Genomic DNA, 17,601 nt, shown 5'->3' with positions numbered 1-17,601 from the left:
GCTACAGCTGGGCACCAGTCTTACCCCGAGCTCCTAGGAGTGGTCGCCAGCTCCCAACCGATTAGTTATCTGGTGGCAAGTTCAGCTGGTTCCACCTACAGCCTGGCGACAGCTCAGTACACCCAACGCTGAGGTCCAGCTCCCTGTCGTCTGGCGCAACTCTCCCTGCATCTTTGGTTATGGGGAAGAGTCTTTATTTTGTGGGATTTTTTGAGTATTACCTCTAGTGTGCTGGCAAGGACATTTCTCGTCCTCCGTCTAAGAACGTATGGTACTTTCGTGATTGGACTTGTTTTCTGAGTCCACTCTTAGATTCAGGGTAGCCTTTGGTCTACATTTAGTAAAGCTAATGAAGTCGGAACAACCTCTTCCTCATTAGCCTTCAGGCACTATATGTCCCTGACTCTCACTCTACAATCGACCTTTTCTGAAACACACTCAGATGTAGGAGAGTAATTTCCTCCTTTTATGAAAGCTAATGATGCCAGAACAGAGTATACCTCATTAGCTTTCAGACACTGTATGCCCCCTATGTCCATTCTACAATTGACCTACCGGAAGTGTAATCGATCGTCACTTTACACTTTTTTGAAGAAAGTTTTAACAGTGTCAGATTCTTGCAGTACCTCACGATCATTGTTAATAACTGGCATGGCTTCGTGGAATGAAGCTTAGTAGTTTCTCATACTACCTATTCACCTTGTAGTAGGGGACTGAGATTTGTAAGAGCCAGATGGGTACAGTACACTGTACCTGTAGCACCCATCACTATCAATGGGTGGGTTGTGGTCATTATTTCAGTGTAGGTGACAATATTCTCTGGTTGTGTTTATATTGGTACTGCTCCCAGGGCAAGGGCACTTGTGGAGGCTTTGCTAGCCATCAGGATTACATCCTTCACTGCAAAGCTTCCCTAATACTTTGCTAGCCATCAGGACATCCCCTTTGCTGCAAAGTTCCTACTTAAGTAGAGGTGCTCCAGGGCTTTACCACCATGCCACTACAGGTTAAGTTGAGCACCAACCAGAGGCAGTTTTTTCTACTGCAGGCTCTCTTAACTAACAAGGAACTACAAGTATTGTTTTCAATGCTAGCAACTTTTTCTATATCAAATTCATTATATGAATTAATGTTTTGGAGTAGAACATGTCCATGTTTCCCATCTCCTGTCAATGGTGGAATCAGCATTATAATTACTTGGTAAGTTCCTTATATAAAAATAACATTTTTATAATAAAATAAAGTTTTATATATACTTACCAAGTAATTAAATGATCAGAGCCCTCCCTCCCTCCCCTCAGATGGACATATGGCAGAAACAGAATAAGCTTATTTGCTAGTAGTTCCTGAGATTCCCGGTAGTGGGCAGAACCAGTCACTTGCACTGAACTTTGAAACATTACCCTCGAATTTTTTTATTTTTTAAGCTGCCGTGCAAGGGAACCAAAGTATTTTAATCACTTGGTAAGTATATATAAAACTTTATTTTATAAAAATATAATTTTTCTGATAAACCAATATGCTGTATTGAACGGCGCAAACTGTAAGAGGAGCCATTGTTTGTACAGCATCATTCAGCTGTCTGTTGAGTGAATTAGTGGAAACTCATCATTATGAGTGATCTGTAGGTATGTTTGCATGTACATTGGCACAAGGCAAGGGTAAATACAGTGTAAAGTATCATTCAATAAGATTTCTTGAGGACCAAAACTTGAAGGATTGTGGTATACATTGTTTAATCCCCCCCCCAACATGCGGTGTACAGTCTATCCTCGTTAAACCAGGCCCCGTTGTTCCGGATATCGGATAAGATGGACACCAATGAAGGTCAGCTGAATTAAAATACGTAATGTTCGCCCGCAATTTAAGATAGGTACTGTTCCTCGCCTTGTCAGGTACCGTTTTCCTTCTTATTTACCAAAGGTAAATAAAAAAATTTTCATTTATATTTTTATTTTGTATATACAGTACAGTTCTGTATTTATATTGTACCAAATTAAAGTGCTTTTAACTTGTAACTGATTTAATTTGCGCACAGTACATACAGTCATTATGACACGCTATTGTCTGGAAGGGTAGGAAGTACCGTAGTCAATCACAGAACATTAACAGTTTTACCTATCTGCTGCCTGACTGGTAGCTACAGTATGATGCTTTATATGTTTATAGGAAGGAAATACATGGCAAAGGTAAACTTTAGAAAGACAGAAGCTTAGTTACTGAACAGTACTTGTGTTTACGCGGCCAATGACACTAGAGAGAGAGAGAGAGTACCCTCTGTGCAGCTTAATTCTATCCTCGAGAGATTAAAGAGATGAATTTTGATTTGAAGGTATGTCACGCAGCGTTAGTAAAATATCTTTTGAAGCAAAAAGAAAAAAAAATTTGTTGCTGAAGAATCTGTGAACCAACAATTTTCACTCGAGTAATGAGAAGGAATTCATTCTATTCTTCATGTAATCAGTAAAATACATACACTATTTGATTACAATACACACACATTGTATTCAAAACACAGGCACTCATGTCATCGTTATGTCATCGTCAGCTTCACATGATCAAAACGTTCTTTCTCAGACAGAATACAGCTAAAACCTAATTAGTTGGCTGTTTGCCATGGTGATTTGTTAGCCATTGACAGCCCTCTACTTCTGTTCTATTTATAGACATTTCAATCACAAATTGTGTACGGCACTAAGTTTGAACGTTGCCATTATTTGACTTTTGATGCCAAAAATTATTCAGTAATTTGCTCTATAATTATTTGTTTATGAAAACAAGAATTTAACAATAATTTTAACTTTAATATAGTATAGTGGTATGAAAAATCCCACACAGTCTGTTGTGGTGATGCGTCATCACTTACGAATCCTGTTCCCAGACCGTCTTCAAATGTACAACTGCAAACTGATGACGACTTTAGTAACAATAAAGAACGGCCCTCTCCAAGATTGATATGATGAAATTAATTTTATAGTCTTACTTATTCTTAAAATTCACAAGTTGAATTACGATTATTTTGATTATTATATGTAAATCTTTGCGTTTTACAGAATGGTTTTTGTTGAAAACAAAATGCCTTAGTGAACATATGGTCTTAATTGTCCCACTACAGGCAGTCCCTGGTTATTGTCGGGAGTTCTGCTCTAAGGGTGTGATGATAACAGAAAATCGCCGATAACTGAAAATCAGCATCTTTCAGCAATTTTCGGGGCTTATCAGCGTCGAACAGCGCCAATTTTCGGTTATTGGCGCCTCTGTTAAGTATATATTGGTGCCAATATCCAATTATCGGTCCTGACAAGCGGAAATCAGCGATTTTCGGCACCGAAAATTGCCGATTTTCGTCGCTAGATAAGCTCCGTAAAACTGGATCGCCTTTAACTAAGCCCACTGTTAACTGGGGACTGCCTGTACTGTATTGTATTATTGATGATCTTAATTATCTCACACTCATTTAACACTGTATTAATATAGATAACAATAAATATAATGAATAAAGAACTAAAATGAAAAGACATGAAAAAAGAAAAAAAATGTTTTTGCTGCAATAGTAATGTTTGATTATGCTCCTGACCCCACAGTTCCGAAATCTGAAAAATTCCAAAAACTGGCCCCGAGGATTTTGGATAAAGGATTGTGTACCTGTAATCTAAATTGCATTTTCTTACTTTTCATTTTAGAGACTCAACTTCTTTTTACTTAACAATTGTGTGTTCATGTCTCAGCCTAGGCATCTTATGCAGCTGAATTCTGTAATTTTTATCATGTTTTATTTTTCATTTTTCACCTTTTACTCTGAAGTTTAATTCAAACCTTTCTGCATTGGTTTATTATTAATACTCTTTATAAAGATAACGAAATAAAGTATATTTATATAGGTATCGCTGGTTAAACCGGACTGTCGACTAAGATGGACACCCTGGTCCCCCTATTGGTCCACCTTACTGAGGGCCGACTGTATGTAAATTAACTGTAAATTTTTTAAAGCCATTATTCTCTCTCTCTCTCTCTCTCTCTCTCTCTCTCTCTCTCTCTCTCTCTCTCTCTCTCTCTCTCTCTCTCTCAGTATGGTTCTGTATCCTTAGGAAAGTAATTGTAATGTATACCATACTTTTCATTTTGGAGTTCTTATTAAATTAGTGGAATACAACATCTTTTTCAGTCAACTATGGCTGGTCCCTAGAAACCTGGTTTTATTATTATCATGGTGATTAACATGGGAATTTTTGCTTTTACCAGGATGAAGGTTTAGGCATTTTATGTCTTTGTGACTTTCAGATTTATGATGGTGGTTACCGCTTACAGTGTGCCCATCTTGTGTCACTGCAGATGATCCTAAAAATCATTTTCACTGTCCATTCAGCCCCAACTGCATTGTCTTTAATTGTACTTTTCCATCTCTTCCTTTGGTCTCTTCCTACTTGGGTTGTCCAACTTCATTAATTTGCCTCACAAATTGTTTGTGTGAGTTTATGAAAATATAGGAATGAGGAGTGCTTCTCTTTAAACTGCTTAATAACGGAAGTACTTTAGTTGATACTCTTAGAATTTTGTGTTTGAGAGGCTGCTTTGAATTGCAATCATCCTTTAGTACAAGACTCAATAGGGGAGAATTTTGTGTATGAGAGGTTGCTTTGAATTGCAGTCATCCTTTGGTACAAGAGTCAATAGCTCCTATGGATGGTTCTTTCAGTTAACTACTGTAGAGTGGAATTGATTAAGTCCAAAAACAACCACCCTAACAAGAACCAGCCTTAGAAATGACAAACTAACCCTCCTTAGTTTACCTCCTAGGGGCCTAGCAATAAAGAGGCAACTTGGGTTAAGGAAAATGACAGCTCATTCTCCAGAATCCTATTCAATTGAATTTCTTCAATAACCAAAACTTATTCAATCCATAACCAAAATTTTCTTTTTAAGAATATGAAGTAGGTTGGTGGTGTGCTTGTTAATGGATAACTATGTGAAGTTGAAAAAGAAAGATAGGTCATGATGAATGCTATCTCTAATTTTTCATGGAAAATGAATATTCCTGTCATTAAGATGTCATTAAGAAAACAGGTGCATAGTAATGGTACAGTATACACCTATGGAAGTGGACTATGATTATGCAAAAATTCAAATGGTAATAGCAGCTTCATTGATTAAGCATATCTTGGTGAAAGGAAATCTGGTGAAATTTTGTGGTTGGCTGATGAGGGAGGTGTTTTCCTTCTTTATGGTGGTCTTATTTACTTGCCTTGCTTGTAGCTATCACAGATTGTAGTTTAAAGTTAGTAATAAGTCTGATTACCAAATTTGCAGCAGCATTTGTGAAAGAGGAATGTGTCCCATCATATGAATGCAATTGCTATTTTTTAGATGAAGAGAAAACTGTAATATATCAACATTATACTGTATTATTTTGTATTTTACACATGTGGATTTGGTGTGTTAATTTTCTGCATAAAATATTTTAGGTTTTTCTAAATATTTCTGTCTATTTTAGTTCATTGTCATGAAATTGCAACATGATGACCAGAACTAGAAAATTTGAATACATGTTGTAAAGTAGTCTTTGTTTTGGTGTTGTTGGATTTGGTTTAATATTGATTTGTTCTGTGTTCTAAATTTACAGGCAAAACAGCAGAATTCTAAATCTCGGAGAGGATTACCATCTGCCAAGCCAGATCATGATGGTATACAGAATTCTGAAAGTAGTGGTGACCTCAGTAATCGTAATGGCCGCCCATCTAAGAGAAATGGTGTTCAAAGCAGTATTGGGAAAGGCAATCAAGGTAGGAAAATTGAAGGGAATGTCAGGAAGAAGTTGCCAAGAAAGCGACCTTTGAAGACCAAAAGTTCACCACAAAACAAGAAACCAAGGATTTCTGTTTTGTCCAGGCTTGGTCCAAAGCTTGAAACTGCAAGTAAGGAAGTATTTTTAAGGTTAGGATCAAGAACAGGGAGTGTCAAGTCAAGGTTAGGACCAAGGTCATTCCCAGCTATTTTACCAGGACAAGATAAAAGGTGAATACAGTATTTTTTCTTATTTTTTACTTATTAATTTTCTTTTATTGGTCTTGTTGTGTATGAGAAACTTTAAGATATTCCATGTACTGGACGTGTAACCCTGTAGCTAAAAGTAATTTGCTTGAATTTTACAGTCTACGTTGGACTAAAAAACTATTTCCCAAAGAATGGTGATAATCCATTGTTAAACCATTAACCGAACCTGGCAAGGATCCCAGTAATCCATCAAACAGTATGCCAGTATATAATTATCCCAAACCTTTATGGGTTACAGAAAAGCAGATCTGCACTTAACCATTTAAGTCATTTGGGGAAACATTTACAGTATGCCATTTGGAGAAACAAATAAAAGATAAGGCTTATGATACCACCTAGAGACATATTATATTGAAATTGCACTACAGTACAAGTATGATCTTTGAGTCCACTTACCTCTATCAATACAGTAAAACACTTTTAATGGACCACCTTTTGGGTGTAAACTGATAATATTCAGTCATAAAAATTTGAATTTGGTATACCAAAGGTAAGTGTGATAAGTGGTACACTATAGTTCCTCGTTAGGAAAGTCGATAGAGTTGTGGGCTAGCACTCGCTAGGCCCGAGTTCGACTCTCCAGCCGGCTAATGAAGAATTAGAGGAATTTATTTCTGGTGATAGAAATTCATTTCTCGCTATAATGTGGTTCGGATTCCACAATAAGCTGTAGGTCCTGTTGCTAAGTAACCAATGGGTTGTTAGCCACATAAAATAAGTCTAATCCTTCGGGCCAGCCCTAGGAGAGCTGTTAATCAGCTCAGTGGTCTGGTAAAAACTAAGGTATATTTAGCTTTAACTTATTCCTCCTTGCAATCAACAATAAAACAAAAAGTTACTAAGAGGAATTGAAAGTATTTTTTATGCGGGTGACATTGCCGTATTGTACGCTACCTCGTACTCATGGCATTCCCAGTGTATTCTTAACATTGCCGTCACAAAAGTATATACCTCAGCCACTTCACAAGCTCTCAGTTTTTTGTGGGATAAAGAAAAAATTCATGTTTTTTAAAAATATCAGTTGGAAAAGGATTTTGACATTGAAGTGAAAATGAGAAGCAATCTGATAACCATTTGCCAAACTATAGTTTTTAGATTTAATCTGTGATTCACACTTCATGTGGGACATTACAGATCAACCATGATGTTACTGTATAAAGAAAATGTTCTGTCTATTTTAGACCATAGAAGCGAGATATATGGCTAGCATTAAAAAAGTTTAATCAAATTGTCAATGAATGACTCATAATCTGCAGAGTACTCAAGTTCTCTCCAAGGAAATCTGCAAAAGTCGAAAGGGATGAACCCTCCCTCTCTTTACAGTGTGACTTAGCACCCATATGAAATGCAATGAAGATTCTGGCTAGGGACCCCACCAACCACAGAGCTTATCATTCAAAGAGAAATTTTTATAAAAAATAATCTGCCATTATTCCCAGTTATAGCTTAAAGAATTTTTGAGCCGACATATGTAAACATAACTTTGCTTCCAGCACTAGAATTTTCCCCTTCTTTGATTATGCTTCAAACATTTGTCTCTATACATTATTATCTGTCAGCCATCCAGATTCCTACCACCTTGACATTGTGTGGGGGGCCTTCTAAGGTTAACTATTTAGTACTGACTCATAACTATGCCCTGAGTAGTTGGTGTAAACTAAATTTGCTAGAATCTTTTTACCCTTCAACCACTCCTTTTTTTGCTCCTTGTCCAATCAGGATTAACTTTTAAACACCAACCCATATACAGTACAACTTTCAATATGCTTCTGGTCACCTGTAGAATGTGAAGGAAAGTGAGGTTGGACATCATGCCCTCTTACTGGTAAAATTCAAGTAGTTATGGGTGTTGAGCAAGGCAAACAAATTATGTCAAAACTTGTCTATAGTGCTGGGTCTGATCTCAGTGGACTGTTGACCCTTAACCCTTAAGGGACAGCAGTGCTCTTCTGATCCCCAGTAATTGCATGTGAAACTCTCCGGTTCAGCTCATATGATTACTGCTATTTTGTGCCATAATGGTTGAACGCGTTTTGCGCGAAAATGTTCTTATCACTTGAGGGGGCCATAAATGACTATATGCCGAACTTGTAGCATCACTCATTCCTCAGCTCAAGATACTGGGAGATTACTCTGACTTTAGATTTCATGGGAAATGTACATCTCCCCATCTCAGTATATCTTGTATATATTTGCCCATAAATTTACTCAGGGATTGTTGTTGGTTTTAGTTATCTTTTACAATAGTTTGTCAGCTGTAAATGTAGTTTTGCAGAGTGAATTTTTAAAAAGTATTAGAACTTGCTAAAATTTGCCTATTTTTATGAGTGTCATGGAAAAGAGGCCCCACACAGGGTTGGAAATATTCACTTTCAACTTTCCATGAAAGGTAGAACAAATTTTTTAGAATTTTTTTTCTTATACCATGTGCATTTGCATATCATCCTCTTTCCAGTGATGTGGTTTGTTTTTAAATAGACAGACCTTAAAGTTTGCCTGGTTTTGGGTATTGTTAATGCATATTCAGCCTGGCGTCTAAGGGTTAAAGCACTTAGAGTAAGGTGTGTATCTAGGAAGTTACCTTAGTATGCTCAAATATTTGTGAGAGAACCACACTCATCCTCTGTAGGTCCCCTTGGTGGATGGGACCATCTTAGATGAAATCTTTCTTATTACATACTGTGCAAAATAGATGTTCACTTGAAGATGATGAACAGGCAGTGACAGTGGACATGAGTATGGAAATTCCCCTAAAAAAATTAAAAAGTACATTACAGTAAACCCCCCATATTCGCGGGGGATGCGTACCACACCCCCCTGCGAATAGCTAAGACCTGTGAATACTTAGAACTGTAGAGTAGCTAGGGAAATTAGGTAGAAAAGAGAGAGAGAAAGAGAAATATAGGAAATTGAAAAAGTAAAGAGAGAGAGAGAGCGAGAGATGTAAGAATAAAAAGAGAGGTAGAGAGAACAATGGTAACGCCTAAAAGCTGTTGTTATTATCGTGGATTCAAGTACGCTGACCGAGGTAGGACTTTGCACGAACTCAAAAACAGTGAGCAAGTATATCGCATCGAAAGCCATAAAACCGATCATAAAAGTGGGAAGTAGTGGCCTCGTGATTAAGTTAACCAAATCATGAGTCAGCATAGCCAAAAAGCTTACAGCAGCCAGCTCTATAACCCCGCCTTCAATAGGAGGCGTTTTCATGGAAAGCACTTAGAACTGCCAATTTTGATAGTTCAAACAGACACAAAATAAACTAAAAATGCTTATACAGGTATTATCCTACTTATGATGGGGTTAGATTAAAAAAAGAAAAATATTTTGTTGGAAAAAACGTAAGAAATACCAAAACGTATCTCGAACATAGCCTAGCCTACACTAGGGTATATGGTACGATGTATACATATATGGTAGCCTAGCCTACACTATAAAGTATACTCTCTACATACACAGTATAGTAATTATTAATATCAGTTAATTCTGGAGGTTCATGCAAAGTGACTTATGATAATTCAGTGAAAAGAGAAATTGAATAACAAGAATTAGCTTAGCCTACACTATGGTACATTGTGTATACATATACAGTAGCATAGCCTACATTATACTGTACTCTATATTCACATGTCGTATTATACAAACATCAGCATAACGAATATGCATAAAAAATGTTATGCCTTAATTCACTGTATCCAATAATATTGTATATATTCTTATATTGCTTTTGTATTATAAATTGTGGTCATAGTGATCAATGTTTTGGTTTGGAAATCGTTTATGCGGTGTTTATTTCGCCGTATTTAATTCAGTTCAGAGCGCTTTTCTTGCTTCCAGTTAGCGTAAATGAATCTCTAGATACTTTATTTATATGGGGTAAGGTTATTTTTCGTTATACGAAGTGTTTTTAAGTTGAATTATAACTAAAATACGTCTCGTTGTGAAATTAATTTATCTATTTTTTCGTTAATAGATGACGATGGCTGTTTGGGGATGTTTGTTTTGTGTAAAAAAATTCAAGATTCTGTTCGCTATTTTCAATTGATTTCATCAAAATACGAGCTTTACGTATTTATCGTTTATCTGTGTAAAAATAACAGTAGTGTGTTCTTTCATGCCCAGTAGTTTTGATTAAAATACTTTCTCTCCAATTTTAATTATGATCGAGTTTCATCCATGTTGTCGATGCACAATAATTTACAGTATAGTCATTAGCAGCTTGAACATTGTTTGCTCAGCTTCAGCTACAACTTGCAGCTTAAATTTAGTAGTATATTTCCTTGACGATCTTTTATCGATACCGAATAAGGGTATAATGTAAAAATATATCAGTCCTATTCTACTTAACGTCATTTGTGCTATAAGCTACGGTAATTGTTTGTTACTGCACGATGGTTGAAATACCATGTAAACGACTGTTATTATTCGATTATGTTTTAAGCAAAACAACAGTTTTTTGGTCGGTTGTTTATGGCTGTACGCGTTTATGCAAGAGTACAATGTTACTAGCAATACTTTTATCATTCTCTTTTACGTTTTTAACTAGAAGATGGGATAAAGAGATGGAGGAAAAGTTCTCTATTGTAATTTGGTCTCTCTCACTGCCAGATTATGCTGCCACCTGCGCCCGTGCGAAATTTAAAAATATTTTATAAATAATATTCTATCGGTATCAGTTGCTTACCCTATTACAAAATCAAATTATCGTAAGGTGAATTATCGTAACTTGAGCATTAACTGAGTATTTTATTAGTTTTATCACAAAAAGTGCATTTAGTCATGAAAATGAGATGAAAATACAGTAATTTGTGAATATTTCTCAGTGAAAAATACCGTGAATTGGCGAATTTTCCGTGAATAATGGGTAGATACGTTCCGCAGAGAAATCTGTGAATACATGAGTCCGCAAATCGTGAGATCACGAATACGGGGGGTTTACTGTATAGTTACTCTGCCCCCATCGTAACTAAACTACCACAAAGAAAAGGAAAGAAACTTTAGAGTTTATCAAATACTCATTCATTTGGACCATATACAGTAGTCCTTCAATTATTTGGTTTCACCTTATATGGAACTCTACATTATCTGGAGGGTCTTAGCACCCCTAAACAGCATGTATTTATGTACATTTTGTAACATGGGAAACCACTTTATAAGCAAACTCAACCTCCAAACTGTCTTATAAAGTAAATGTATTTTTCATACTGATAATTAACTGAGGAAGGGTGTTATAAGCTCAGCCCCTGCATAAATTTCTCTCCATACTCCCCTGTTTGGTACATCTTTTAATCTTCCCCAAGACCTGGTGACTGCTTGAAATACCTTTTCTCCAGATAAAGGCAAATGGAGACGGAAGCCTGCTGAAACCTGCCAGAAAAGTTGAGTCCCCATAGAAACAAAATAACATGGGGTTGCCAGAGGTCACCAGGATTTGGAAGGCCCACACGAGGTCTTGACACACAAAACGGAGGTCATGACACGTGACTGAGTCACCATCTTGACCCCTAAGGCCACACGCTGGCAATCCAAACACTATGAGAAGAGCAAGAAAATAATCCTCCGAGGACATAAAACGCTGGGCCGCTGGCCTCGGTTTCAGAACCCTATCAGCAGCAGACCCAACACACACACACACACACACACCCCTTGCTTGCTCCATATTGAGCTGACCCCTGCGTAGCCATCTTTCAGCCCCCCAGTCACTTACCTGTGCATCCCCATTAAACTCATCTCTCCATTTCTGGTGAATTTTCGATGAGGCCCTCCACCGCTCTGTTTAAAGACGGTGTTGCTAGCTGTGGAAACAACTGCTTGTCTTGTGCTTCTTGCTGTGGCATTTCCACTGCAATCAATTTTTCAGTGTCCCTTTCAAGGGGATTACCCATAGATTCTTCAGTATTTGAACAATTGCTGTAATATCTAACCATGTAGCAGAACATTACTTTACCTACCTAGCATTCCCCATTCATTTGATTGATGTGTTTACAGTGCTCCCCACATTGTTATGCGGGGATAGGTTCCAGAGCCTACTGCAGAAATGCAAAAATCCCGTCTAAAAACACTTATAATTGCCAAATACCTTGTGCCCCTTAAACTAAAATGCTTATAACTACCTATTTTAACATTTCACTGCTTAATTTGATAGTTGAAACAAAAATGTAACTCCAGTTATCATACTAAAACAATTTAATATAATTTCAAACAAAAGTGCACCATAAACCATCATCCCAAAACGCCCAAAGTAATCTTACATTACAGTACTCTCCTACTACTGTTACTCTAAATTAGGCTATATACACTACTATAATGCTTATAACTGCCTATTTTAACAGTTCATCACTAAACTTGACAGTTCAGACAAAAATATACCTCAAACTATCATCCCAAAACTGCCTAACATCATTTCAGTTATGTTGCTAAACTAATTATACCAGCATACAACTGTTACTCTTAATTATCCCCTATCATTCAGATGCACATTTTCTTTGGCCTATGTAACTTTGCGCACCTTTCTGTGCATACTGTAATGCACAGGGCATGCATTTTATGTATATTGACATTTTCCTGTGTTGATGATTTTGAAATATTTACTACACAGGTACATATTTTTGAATAGTACTAGTACTGTATACAGCATCTAAAATATGTGGGTAGTGTGGAATGACAGGACACTTACTTCCAAACAGATGCTAGGTTTGTTCCGTCATGTTAGTACAGTACTTTCGTGATTACATACAAATACATTTATGATTAAAAAAAAGGGTTTACTACAAAAAGTTCATGGTTTATGTAATTTTGTGGTTAGTCCTCACCATCTCCTCTCTTTCTCTCTCAGTATACATATACTGAGAAACCACAGCAAAATATCTACAACACGTTATTTCGCTTACAGAATCTATTTATACTATGTTGATATACTGTAATCACCATAAAAATATTTAAAATCCAAATTTAATATGTAGGCTCTGGTAGTAATTTTTCTGTGATGACATAATCTCTCTCTCTCTCTCTCTCTCTCTCTCTCTCTCTCTCTCTCTCTCTCTCTCTCTCTCTCTCTCTCTCTCTCTCTCTCTCTCATGTATATCAGTACTGTACTGTACATATTCTTTAATGAAAATACAGTAACCCCCATATTCGCGTTCGTGTGAACTTCTGTGGAACATATCTATAAATTATTCGCAGAAAATTCAGCAATTCGTGGACTTTTTTGTCGGGGAAATTTTCACTAAGTAGTGTATTTTGATGTTATTTTCATGACTAAATACATTTTCTTATGATAAAATGATGATTTACTAATTTTCAAATATTAAGATTAATAACAATAATAATAATAATAATAATAATAATAATAATAATACAGTCATACCCCGAAATGGACTTGAATTTTAGCACAATGTTTAACGCAAGCTGTAAATAATAATTTGGAGAGAATTGTTGGAGCTGGCGGATGTGGTTAAAATAACAGGCTTACATAGAATTGAATACCATTTAGTATGCTTTTGAAATTACTTCCTTACATGAATAGTCACAATGCCGGAATGAATGCTTATGCCAACATTGCAGCAAATATTATAAAATTGTATTGCTCTGGGCAAGTAGGGAGCAGTACCATCTAAATATACACAAATAAATTTGTGAGTGAATTATTATGCTGGTGTTGCAGCAATTATTATAAAATCATATTACTCTGGACAAATAGGAAGCAGTAGCTTCTAAATATACACAATTAAATGCATTAGTGAATGATTATGCTGGTGTTGCAGCAATTATTATAAAATTGTATTGCTCTGGGCAAATAGGAAGCAGTAGCTGCTGAGTGTACAAAATTAAAAGAAGAAACAGTTGTGCTTCTCAGCCAAGGATAAATTAAAATGCTATAAGAAGATTGTGCTTATTTGGAAGAGTGTGATATTAATTTGGTAGAATATGATAAGTACAAAAAAAAAAAAGTTAAATCTACCATGCACGGGCAAAATTGTACTGCCAAGGATATTCCATTTGTTTAAGGGAAAAATTTTTTTTTTACTCTATTCTAGGAAGACCTGATTTGGGCACGTGAGTGACGTGTTTGCATTAGCGAGTCCCGTGGGTCAGGGAGCTCTCTTGCAACATCTGTATGAAGAGAAACAGCAAACAAACAGTCATATCTCATCTGAACACCTGGTCGTGAGCGAAGCTTTACACAAATTTTAATGAGATGACCGAAAAATTTTGGAAGATTTCCTCTCATCTGGGAAAATGAATGAACAGGTGCCTTTTTTTTCTCACACTTGTTTACTGGGAAAAATTGAGTGAAATGGAATTTACCATGTGCGTTTCTTTTATGGAGGAATGTAAACAAATACTAGTACTAACCAAAATTTTCAGCTCGCATGGCCTGAAAAAACTTTTACGGATTTATGAGATTTATTCGATAAAGAAGAATATCTTTGCCTATGAGTTTCTAACCTCTACAAGAGAGAGAGTAAAAAATCCTAACTCCAGCGATACAAAAATTGCTGGACAAGATCATCCCGTGTGGGTTCTAATGTCTGCCTAACTAAGATTTTCAAATGAAAAATTGTTCGCATCACATGGAGGAGGAAATACCTGTACTATTTCCTGTTACAACACTTCGTAATTCACTTTTCCTAGATAGCCTATCATGAAAGTCATGCAAGCTATCATGCATTAGCCATCAAAAACTTGTTCAAAGGTTAACAACTCTCTCTTCTCTATACCTGGGATGCATGCACGTGGTCTGACAATTCCTTACTGTATTTCAGTCACGATTTTGTTCGTACCTAACAAAATATAAAAATAACTTACTGTGGAAATGGATCATTTGTGTGCTTGTAAGGGAATTTACATTAAGAAGGAGGAGGTTAATTTCTTGTCTCGCATCCAGCTGTAGCAAGGCAGTTCAGCTGATAATTGCAATTATTGCTAGGGCAAGGATTCACTCTGCAACGTTGCAGATTGCGAGATCTAAGGCGAAAAAGGTCCCCAGTGATATGGTTTTTAGCTGGGGTCGTCTTAGATCAATGAGGTATGCTAGCGATATTACGCAACTTACCTTAGGTAACACAAAAAGTCTGGACTCTGGCCTTGAGGTCAGCTAAAAACATATACATCAAAATATGGCTGAAGGCCTACTTCAAGAGGGGAGTGATTAGATAAACTCTGAGGTTTAACTTAATTGTATTTACAAAAGAAAACACTTATCAGAAGAATGGTAGCGTAATTTTGGGGACATGCAAACAAGGTCCCGTGATACAAGATGAAAGAGCAAATGACTGAGGATTTGCTTGAGGAAACACAATGGGATGCCTGCTTCAAAGGGCGTTGCAAATGATGTAGTGGGGCCACTATGCACACAAGATTGTGTACAGATCCACAGCTGACTAACTCCTAATCTGTAATCAAAACACATGGTTACTCAACCAAAAATAGCACTGTAATGAAGGAATCGAGGAATTGCGTAGAAGATGCCTAGACTGAACTTGATTCCAATAACTCGAATATTTTATGAGTACGTTGCACTTCATGTCAATGCGTTGCAAATTAAACAGCACAAATATAAAAGCAATACAGGTCTCACTGTAGGTCTATTGCACTGTGAAAAGAAAAAACAAAAATAGTTGGAGACAAATAGGGATGTGGCTGATGAAAAAACCTTAAATCTGGTACTTTACGATAATCAGGAGATAAAGTTCCTCATCTTATGGGGGCCAGTGAGAGAGAGGGCAATTGAATAATTTCACAGAAAAAAGATACTCTGGTTACTGCCAGCCACGTGTTATAATTGGGCAGGTTAATGGAGCGGGACAGGACATCATCCTAGAGTAGCTTCTGAGCAGATTTAAGGTTGAGCATGTCCTTCATAGACCTTTTATAACTTCCTAGAATTGCATTTCCCCTCATCCTAGGTGGCCTTGGGATCGTTCTGACCACATGGCAATGCAGGCGTGCATGGCTCGATATCCAAGATGGCAGAGTACACGTGTTCAATCCCCCAGCTGACCTGCCTTGGCCTACGATTAGCTCTGACCGTGTCAGCACCTGGAATTTAAGGAATTTTGGCAGTCCCATTAACAAAAGGAGATTAAAGTGGCTTTCCCCCAAAGGCAGTGGTGAGAGAGAGGTTTATAGAGGCAAATTGTCCTACATTGAATCATACTAAAATAAATGAATTTGGTGCATATTCCTTATTTCATGTGACTTATTGACTAGTGAGTTGGCATATGAGAGGATACTCTCGACAGTATATGTTGACAGCTCCTGTAGGAATTGTGTAGAAGATGCCTAGACTGAGCTTGATTCCAATAACTCTAATATTTTATGAATACGTTGCACTTCATGTCAGTGCGTTGCAAATTAAACAGCACAAATATAAAAGCAATACAGGTCTCACTGTAGGTCTATAGATTAAGAAGAAATGGCAAAATAACTGGAGGGGAAGCAATCTTAACAATAAATTAAGAGAAATAAAAGAAACTGTAGACCCGTGGCCATCATCCTATCAGAATTGCCGCAAGTTTTCAGTAATGTTGACACGGCTAAGAATTGGTCACACTAAACTGACACATGGTTACCTGATGAGCAACCCCCATGCCCCTATACCTATGTGCGAAATATGTAATGTACAAATAACAGTAAAGCATATTATAAAGGTATGTCCAAAATATAGAATCCAAAGAGACATTTTATTTAGAAGATATTCCTTTAAAGATATACTGTCAGAAAATGACAAATTTTCACTTTTTAATATTTTAAAATTCCTTAAATTTAATTATTTATACGATAAAATATAAGATTCATAGAATAATTTATAATATATTCCTAATTAACTTAATTAGTTCATAGATTAAATATAAGATTTATAGAATAATTTATAATATATTCCTAATTAACTTAGTTCTTAGATTAACATATGTCGCTAGTTTTAATTAAATTCTTATAGTTTAAATAGCTTGTCTAATCCTTCAGGCCAGCCCTAGGAGAGTTAATATTAACTCAGTGGTCTGGTTAAACTAACGTTAAAAATTGCACAGTGAAAAGAAAAACAGAAAAATAGTTGGAGACAAATAGGGATGTGGCTGATGAAAATCCTTAAATCTGGTACTTTACGATAATCAGGAGATAAAGTTCCTCATCTTATGGGGGCCAGTGAGAGAGAAGGCAATTGAATAATTTCACAGCAAAAAGATACTCTGGTTACTGCCAGCCATGTGTTAGAATTGGGCAGGTTAATGAAGCAGGACAGGACATCATCCTAGAGTAGCTTCTGAGCAAATTTAAGGTTGAGCATGTCCTTCATAGACCTTTTATAACTTCCTAGAATTGCATTTCCCCACATCCTAGGTGGCCTTGTGATCGTTCTGACCACATGGCAATGCGGGCATGCATGGCTCGATATCCAAGATGGCAGAGTACACGTGTTCAATCCCCCAGCTGACCTGCCTTGGCCTACGATTAGCTCTGACCGTGTCAGCACCTGGAATTTAAGGAATTTTGGCAGTCCCATTAACAAAAGGAGATTAAAGTGGTTTTCCCCCAAAGGCAGTGGTG

General features: G+C 36.8%; 1 protein-coding gene across 2 annotated transcripts in view; it reads left to right on the top strand.

Moving 5' to 3' along the window:
- The window catches only part of LOC136845727 (uncharacterized), a 288,481-nt gene that overhangs the window by 50,327 nt on the left and 220,553 nt on the right, over nt 1-17,601 (top strand). For both annotated transcript variants that reach the window (XM_067115930.1, XM_067115931.1), the window contains exon 4: nt 5,621-6,012. In XM_067115930.1, the coding sequence (XP_066972031.1) occupies nt 5,621-6,012 (392 nt within the window). The remainder of the gene's footprint in view (nt 1-5,620; nt 6,013-17,601) is intronic.

This window comes from Macrobrachium rosenbergii, chromosome 14 (genome assembly GCF_040412425.1).
Source record: "Macrobrachium rosenbergii isolate ZJJX-2024 chromosome 14, ASM4041242v1, whole genome shotgun sequence".
Lineage (NCBI taxonomy): Eukaryota > Metazoa > Arthropoda > Malacostraca > Decapoda > Palaemonidae > Macrobrachium > Macrobrachium rosenbergii.
The sequence above is the reverse complement of the archived record's forward strand: the minus strand, read 5'-3'. Positions and strand labels throughout refer to the sequence as shown.